We start from the raw sequence: 9,009 nt of genomic DNA on the forward strand, positions 1-9,009 counted from the left end.
GTTCAGAGGAGGATAAAGAAGAGATTTTGGAACCCGAAGTTCCTTATTTAAGTGTGATAAGCGCTTTATTGTACTTAACTCAATGTATTAGACCCGACATCTCATTTCATTGATAATCTTTTGGCTAAATATAGTAATGCACGACACGTAGATACTAGACTGGTGTTAAGGGCATCTTCTGTTACCTTAAGGATACTAAGGATCTAGGCTTGTTCTATCCTTATGGATCCTCAAGTGATGCCACAACCCCCCTTCATTCTCGAGTCGATTCCTGTCTTATTGGTTATACCGGGCAAGTTACTTATTTGACTCGCGCAAGGTGCGCTCTCAAACGGGTTACGTCTTTACTGTTAGAGGCACTGCAATATCATGGAGGTCAACTAAATAGACTTTAGTTGCCACTTCATCTAACCATGCTGAAATACTCACCTTACACGAAGTTACTTGGGAATGCTTCTAACAGAGAGCAGTTGTGGGCCATATTCAAAGCTTTTGCAATCTTTACCCCATCGTTGACGTCCCCATAACATTCTACGAATTACCATGTCGTTGACGTCCCCATAACATTCTACGAAGATAACGCAGCATGCATCGAACAGCTAAAGAAAGGTTACATCAAAGTAGACAACACCAAGCACATTGAGCTGAATTTCTTCTTCTTACATCAACATAAGAGCATTAGAAGATTGAAGTCACACAAATCTGTTCACAAGACAACCTAGCGAACCTCTTCACCAAATCACTACTGAAGGCGACGTTTCATAAGCTTGTTTAACGAAGAGGTATGCGTAAACTTTTTGAGTTGTAACACTGTTAGTTCTCTTAGGAATTATGTCAAACTTAGGGGGAGTATCCTGAAGTATACTTGCTGGATCTTACTATCATTTTTTGCCCTATGATTAGGAACAGTTTTCCCTTTGGGTTTTTGCTACCTAATGAGTTTTTGACGAGGCACCAACCTTAGGTTGATCATATCCTTGATGACGTCCTGTAGACATTTCATATGACTTTGCATTTTCGCACACACTTTTCCTTGGACTATGGGTTTTGTCCCTACTTGGGTTTTACCATAACCATTGAGGTTTTTTTTTTTTTTTTTTGTGAGACTTAGTTTCATATACAAGTTCTTTCTTTTGTTTGAGACTAGCGTGTTCCCAGAATCAGTGCCGACGAGTCAGCTTCCTCAACTTCACATGATGCCGAATCTACTTGAGTATATACACACTGAAGGGGGGGTGTTATAAACATTGTATTAAAGTGTGATTGCATAAATCCTATATTAGATTTGATATTAGTTATTATTCCTTATTAGGACTTGTATTCCTTAGAGGAGAAGGATTCTTCCCTCCCTTATTACTATAAATAAAGGCACTGTGTAGGGGGAATAACACATCCTCTACACAACCCTACAAACACATATCTCTCTACTGCAATGCCTCCCTCTCTCCCTTGTCAGATAAAATAAGCCACAATAGAAACCATTTAATAGCAATATTTAGGGATAATATAGGAAGACAAAACATAGTAAAGTTACATCTAAGAAATTAAATATGACGTGGATTATAAATGATTTGGACACGAGTTAAATGATTAAAATTAGTTTTTAATCTTACTCATTACTGTATTAATAGCCATGTATTTTCCTAGAATCATATATATAGCCATGTAATAATAGTATTAAAATCAACTTTGTCTAGAATCATATATATAGCCATGTATTTTCCTTTTCTGTAGCGTGCAAAGCGACGTAGTCCTCCACGGAAATATATAACGTCCAATGATCACCTAGTAGAATGCATGATAACGTGATGTTTAGTTTTTCTTTCCTTGGTGCTACCTTGAATGCGTCTTTCAATCATTTGTGGAAGCTTTCTCTCAAGAACAAGTCCCGCACGTACGTGATTAATTTCAATGTTTATTGTATTGTGCTGGTAAGACTTTCAACTCTCGGGGGTATAATTTAGAAACTTTCGATATATATGTATATGGAGTGCGTTCTTGGATGGAACAATTCAAACCCAGCAATTGAGTCTCATAATCCAACATGTTCACCTCCAAATCAATCCCTCTGGGTCTCTTGGTCCTATGTATTTACCACAATTCAGCCATTGGTGCTTCCCCACTTTCCCATTCTTGTTTCAGCCCTGAAAACTACACTGCCAATAGTCCCTATGGTGCTAACTTAAACTTACTCTTCAATCTTTTATACACCAAAGTTCCTCCTACTGGCTTTGCCCTTGATTCGACTGGTCATGGCCAAAACCAAGTCCATGGCATGGCTCTATGCCATGGTGACGTCTCAGAAAAAAAACTGCAATACTTGCGTGGTTGACGCCGGTAAAGAGCTCCATAAACGGTGTGCTTATAGCAAAGGAGCCGTTATTTGGTACGATCACTGCCTCTTAAAGTACTCGGATGTGAGCTTCTTTGGACAGATTGATTATGCGAATAGGTTCTCTATGTCGAACGTCCAACAAGTAGATCAGAATGGAACACTATTCAATGAGAAAGTTAAAGAGTTGTTAAGCGAGTTATCTAATGAAGCTTCTGATGCTAATCCAAAGCTTTATGCTACCGGTGAGGTACAACTCGATACAGTCACAACGTTGTATGGTATTGCTCAATGCACGAGGGACCTCTTTGGCGTTAATTGTAAGAAGTGTCTTGATGGTGCAATAAGCGAACTGCCTAACTGTTGCGGTGCAAAACGAGGTGGTCGTGTTGTTGGTGGGAGTTGCAATGTTGGTTTTGAACTATATCCAATTGTTGGTACTTAGATCATAATTGTCATAAATATAAAGTCTTATCTATTTATTTTTATAATGCAATAAACTTATTCATGTATTAATACCTTACAAATAAATGAAGTTCTGATATGGGGAATGTTTTTTTTCTTTGCAATGTAATATGGGGAATGTTAAACAAATTAAAGAACCAGAAGAAAAAAAATAGATTACAAACTTGGACTATTATTTTATTGACTGAAAAGAAATAAGAACACTATATAATTATCAAAAAGTATACATAACTCAAAAAGATTACGTCTTACCAGACTTTATTCCTATCTACTGAGTTACAAGACATGTTTATAATGATTCAATCCTAAACAAACAAGAAAGCATTCTTATCCTACCAACAAAATCCTAATATACAAAATACTAAACCCTAACATAGAATACATCAAATTGCTAAATTTTCAATATATATTAATCGAGCGTATTTACCCCTTGTCTCATACTCTCAGTTGTCCTATTATTTTGCCATCTTATCCTATGAAATATAATTTATTTTTACAGAATTCTTGAGCTGATTTATAGTAGCAACTCAAAATTTTATGTTTCTTGTATATTTTCTGCAAATTAATGAAATTATAATTTATTTTACAGAATTCTTGAGCCGGTCCATTGTAGCAACTCAAAATTTTATGTTTCTTGTATAATCATTTTCTGCAGAATTATTGATGCATCATGCATGTACAATGTATATATGGATGGTAATAGTGATATTTTTTTTTTTTGAGTAACAGATGGTAATGTACAGTGAATTTGTTTGAACAAAACAACCAAACTGCGGTGGAGTGGGGGTGATTGTAAGAAATTGGGAAGGAGATTTTGTTGCCGCGTTCGCAGGTCAATGCTTGGCAGCATCTTGTGTTCGGGATAGATTTGTCCCTTGCATAAATCCCATTATCTTGCCCGTTGGGCAAGGTTTGTTGCTTGGCTTTCTGCAATATAAGTTTGTTATTAGTTTGATTGATGCCTTTGTGGGGCCTTTGTTAGGTCTTGAGACTCACAATCAAAGCTAATATAAGTCTAAGCATCTTACTGTTCTTTTTATTTAACAGATTGTTTTATTGGTTGTTTTAGTCCATTGTTTACTTGCGCCACAAGTCCTCCTTGGTTTATCAAGATTGTTCATAGATGAGTTAAGTCTATATTAAGTTCTTTTCTTGCCTTTAGATCAATGACTTTTTATTTATAATACCATATGTTCATTTATGAAGGAAATCAAGATCATTCAAGTTATTTCCTTAGTTATCAGTTTAGGCCGACAACAAGGAAACAAGAGTTATTAGTTGATAGGATTAATCATGGATAAAACTAATACAAAAGTAGTTAAAATGACATAGGATCTAATGAAAGATGTATAAACAACGGATCTACTTTATGTAAGTACAAATAAAGGAGATTCGGGCATGATTACAACCTTGGCGGGCAAGGTTTGATTTCTAGCAGACACTTCTCCTTGTATTTTACAAAGATTGGAGTCTTGGAAAATGAAAATATAAACAAGGTTTACTTAAAGGGATTCGATACTACGACAAAGGGAATGGTAGCAGAGCTTCTAAGAACCGACAAAAGATAGCTTTCTATAGTGGACATGCGACTAAAGAAAGGGAAAATGGGTGAATAAACTAAAGATTTCTGGTTTTCACTGTTGAATGCAGAATTGAGTGTTGCTTGATTGATTGGTTGAGAGAGAGTTTTTGCTTGTGTTCCTTGTCGCTTTTATTGACTTTACTATCCCGATTGTCCAAGTCTTCCCTTTTGATGATGGCTTCCAAAGCATGGTGAGTCATCATCTGCTTATTAATTACCTACCTATGCCATGGAAAAATACTTATTTATTTATTTATTTAGGGTGAGCTGCTCTATTGCTTGTCACTTCTCACGTAGGCATGATGTCTATTAGTTGCTAGAAATGGTTTTAAATACATCTTGGGCTGCTACCTATCCCAGCCCACTTCCTTCCTTATTTTTGTACGCATGGGCCTTCAATTGCCTTAAACCCAATATTAAACATCCATCCAAACAAATTTTATGTTGGAGGTGGAGGTGAGTGCAGCAAGAAGCACTGCAGTTTTTGCTTAGTGGATTGGGTTGAGTGGACAACGATGTGTGATGGAAGGAGACACGGTGATCATCATAGCTGCGATGAACGAGCACGGAGAGGATTGCTCTCCGCTTGGCCCTATTATTAATGATGCTCGTGAATTGATTAAAGGTTTTTCTCATATACAGCCCACCATGTTAAAAGAGAGGCTACCCAAGTTGCCCATAGACTTGTTCATGCGGGAATAGGTTGTGTTCAGGATTTGGTGTGGCATGAAGAACCTCTGAATTTAATCATGAATTTAATCACGGATGTACTAGTTGGAGATGCCTCCTATTAATTGCATCCATTTAAATTTGATTGTGAGGATAGTTAACTCTTAGTTTATTTGTACGGTACCTTTTTTTTTTCCTTTAATTAGGTTGAAATTCCTAACAAAATTTTTTTGGACCCTATTGTAAGCATATTATCCTTACTTTGTACGTTTTCTTTCTTCTAAATGAACATCTTACTTTTCTCATAAAAAACAAAAATAAATAAATAAATAAATAGAATAACCAAACGTGCGCGTTGTTTATTTCTGGAACAATATGCGCCACGCCCTGAGGTCACGTTTGATTTGCACTACTAGATAAGGGTATTGATTATGGTAACTATACATCCCACTAATTCCACCATACACATCCCACCACTTTTAATTAATTCATTTTGACCATAATGCTGCAAGCTAGCCTAACAATTCGCTCAAAATACACTCATATTCTGGAGCAAAAAGGAGGAAAATAATGAAATATATGATATAAGATGAATACATATATTCTTACAATTGTCCTGCCCTTGTTCCATATTTTATTATAGTAAAACGAGAACGAAGCTATTCCTTTTTATTAACTTTAAATATAAATCAACGCACGGTCATATTATACAACGAAACATTTGTGACATCATGTGATATTGTTACGGAAAATTGATTTCATTTTCTACAAAAAAAAAAATCCAAGAACATTTATTTCATTTGCTAACATATTTGAACTTAGTCTCTAAAGTATTTTTATGGAAAAATAAGTTCTTAAAATCATTAAGAACTACTAATATATCCTTATTATAAGATTTAAAACTATTATATATATGCATTTTTTCATTACATTAAGTCACGTGACTTGTATGTGATACATTTTGAAGGGTAGATTTAACATTTTCTATTTAGTTTAATGTATAACCTTTTTCTTATTCTCAAAAAAAAAAAAAAAAAAGTTTGACCATTTTTTGTTGAAAAAAAACTATGTATGGTTTTAACTTTGAATGGTAAATTGATAACTAGATTCGTTACATGCATGCAACATTAAGGATTTATGGAGAGAAAAGGACAATACTACCATCCTCTAAAGGTTGTCACGTTAAGTCAAGTAACTTAAATGAATGGAAATTATTTGATAGAGTAGCTTCAAATGTTATAGTACTGAAATTAATGGGCAGGTTTTAATTAGTTCAAAATGACTACTTTTTCTGACAGAATATGTTAAGTTAAATTTCGATGGCTCTGTTTCCGCAGGGTGTTCAGAGGTTATGGCCAAGCGAAAGGGTGTCCAGAGGTTATGGCCAAGCGAAAGGGTGTCCAGAGGTTATGGGTAGAAGGGGACTCGTTGCTTATCATTCAGCTCGCACGTGGAGTGTGGAAGCCCCGTTGGCATATCCACCAGATCATTACTGACATTATGGGGACTGCAACTGAATTCGTTGAGATTTCCGGGCATTGTATTTTTAAAGAAGCAAACTTTGCTGCTGAAGCTATTGCGCATGTCGGCCTTTTTATTGATAATCCTCACTTTTGGAACTTTTGTTGCCCCCTGAGGCTTTGAACCCCCCTTAGATTTGACACTCGGACAACTGGTTGTACTAGAGGTTTTAGTCTTTAATAAATGATTCGTTTATCCAAAAAAACATTAAAAAAAATAAAAACTAGCTAGGGATTTAATTGACACTCGAGTAATAATTCAATGACTAATTTAACAGTTTACTTGTATTTATAATGGGTCATAAGGACTTAGAAGGCTAGAAGATAGACAGATCGATCGTTGAAATACATTATGGCGTTGACTCTAATAAAGTGTGTCCAAATATGTGTCTCCCAATCTTTACCCATATATAATAATAATAATTTTTTTGAACACTAATAATATCTACACTAAAGGGGTGAAGAAGTGGGTTAAACCTTACGATAAGCTTCCCATAATAATGTGGTTCAACTTCGCCTTTGGCGAGAATTGAACCTAAGACCTCTCACTTACAAGTAAAGAAGAATACCACTAAGTGAAGAGAAATATCACTACACTGTAGTACTAAGTGGTAATAATAATATTAAATTTTAAGTACTAATAGACTGTCCAAAAAAAAAAAAAAAGGGATAAAAATTAACAAGAGTGTTGGAGGTATACAAAAGTGTGTGAATAGCACTATCCTAAAAATATTGAGGTAGTTTGTCTAGAACTCCTCAGCGCATTAATCCTAATCACGAGCTTGATCCAAAGGAGCAAAACTTGACCTAATCATCCACTGAAAAGTAGCACCAGACAGACAATTCACAATCCATATGTAAGTTCCAAAGAGCGACCAGTATAGTGCTTTGAAAATGTGCGATGCTTTAGATATTTTACTTTTAATACTAACATTCGTGGCTAGCTTGAATTCGTCTTTCAACGTCATTCGTGGAAGTTTGATTTCTCCAGAACTAGGTCAATATCCCATAAGTAATGTCAAGTTTATTATATTGGCTGGTGAGACTTTTGACGAGGTTGAATAAAATAAAAGTCAACAATTTCAACTCCAGTCACAATCAATATCTTAGAAACTTATTAAGGAAAAAAAAAAGTCAACAATTTCGCCTCCCGTCACAACCAATATCTTAGAAGCTTCTTATATATGTATATATACCGACTGCGTTCTTTGATATATATCATAAATCCAACATGTTCTTCTTCAAATCAGTCCCTCTGGGTCTCTTAGTGCTTTGCCTTTTACACCATTCTGCAATTGGTGCCTCCCCACTTTACCATTTTTGTTTCAGCCCAGAAAACTACACCGCTGATAGTCCATATGGTGCCAACTTGAACTCATTGTTCGATCTTTTATACACCAAAGTTCCTCCTACTGGCTTTGGCCTTGGTTCAACTGGCCAAGCTAAAAACCAAGTGAATGGCTTGGCCCTTTGCCGTGGTGATGTCTCAAGCGAAGATTGCAAAACTTGCGTGGTTGACGCAAGCAAAGAGCTTCGCGAGCGCTGCCCTTATCGTAAAGGAGCCATAATTTGGTACGATCACTGCCTTTTAAAGTACTCAGATGTGAGCTTTTTTGGGCAAATTGATAGCAGGAACAGGTTCTATATGTGGAACGTCCAAGAAGTAGAGAATGGGACACTATTCAATGAGAAAGTTAAAGAGTTGTTAAGTGGGTTATCTAATGAAGCTTCTGAAGCTAATCAAAAGCTTTATGCTACTGGTGAGGTACAACTCGATACATTCACAACCCTTTATGGCATTGCTCAATGCACGAGGGACCTCTCTGGGGTTGATTGTAAAAAGTGTCTTGATAGTGCAATAAGCGAACTCCCAAACTGTTGCGATGCAAAACGAGGTGGGCGTGTTGTAGGTGGGAGCTGTAATGTTCGATATGAACTGTATCCCATTGTCAATACTTAAGAGTATAATTATGCTGTACAATGTGATCGACGTCTTGTTATGCTTGCTAATAAATGATGTTCAGATGATATTTGAATGTCTCTGTTGACAAATTTGTCCAAGGATATGGATTGTGTTTGTGTTATAAAAGAAAAGTATTATGGTATTGAGTAGTTTTATGAGATCGTATTTATTTTCGAAGTTAGTATTGAGTGGGAATATGCTGATTTATATTTCATCATGAGATCTTTACAAGATTACAAGACATATATATGAGATTGGAATTGAGTGAGGGAAGGCATGGAATGCGGGACAACACAGCTCAATCTTCTCGGCACAATCAGCTGCCATAATTCAAGGAAAAAAGGTGGTATTCACAACTCATCACAAGATAAGGTGATGGGGAGTGGTGACTACAACCTAATATCTAGGTTTTCTTGTCTATGTAAAGATGTGGTTGCTTGTACAATTACGATCGATTTATTTACGGTTTTGAATAAGT

General features: G+C 36.0%; 1 protein-coding gene and 1 pseudogene across 1 annotated transcript; both read left to right on the forward strand.

The window, feature by feature from the left end:
- Positions 1 to 2,030: 2,030 nt before the first annotated feature.
- Positions 2,031 to 2,841, forward strand: LOC137724559 (antimicrobial ginkbilobin-2-like protein pseudogene; annotated as a pseudogene).
- Positions 2,842 to 7,776: 4,935 nt separating this feature from the next.
- LOC137726596 (antimicrobial ginkbilobin-2-like protein) lies at positions 7,777 to 8,673 on the forward strand. Its single transcript, XM_068465532.2, has one exon. The coding sequence runs from the start codon at positions 7,800 to 7,802 to the stop codon at positions 8,526 to 8,528; it is 729 nt and encodes a 242-aa protein (XP_068321633.2). The 5' UTR covers positions 7,777 to 7,799; the 3' UTR covers positions 8,529 to 8,673.
- The last annotated feature ends 336 nt before the right edge of the window (positions 8,674 to 9,009 follow it).

This window comes from Pyrus communis, chromosome 5 (genome assembly GCF_041283825.1).
Source record: "Pyrus communis isolate YQ-2024b chromosome 5, ASM4128382v1, whole genome shotgun sequence".
In the NCBI taxonomy this organism is placed as follows: Eukaryota; Viridiplantae; Streptophyta; class Magnoliopsida; order Rosales; family Rosaceae; genus Pyrus; species Pyrus communis.

Bases quoted from the DNA above. Each gene is read 5' to 3' on its own strand.
- LOC137726596 (XM_068465532.2), top strand. From the start codon at position 7,800: ATGTTCTTCTTCAAATCAGTCCCTCTGGGTCTCTTAGTGCTTTGCCTT.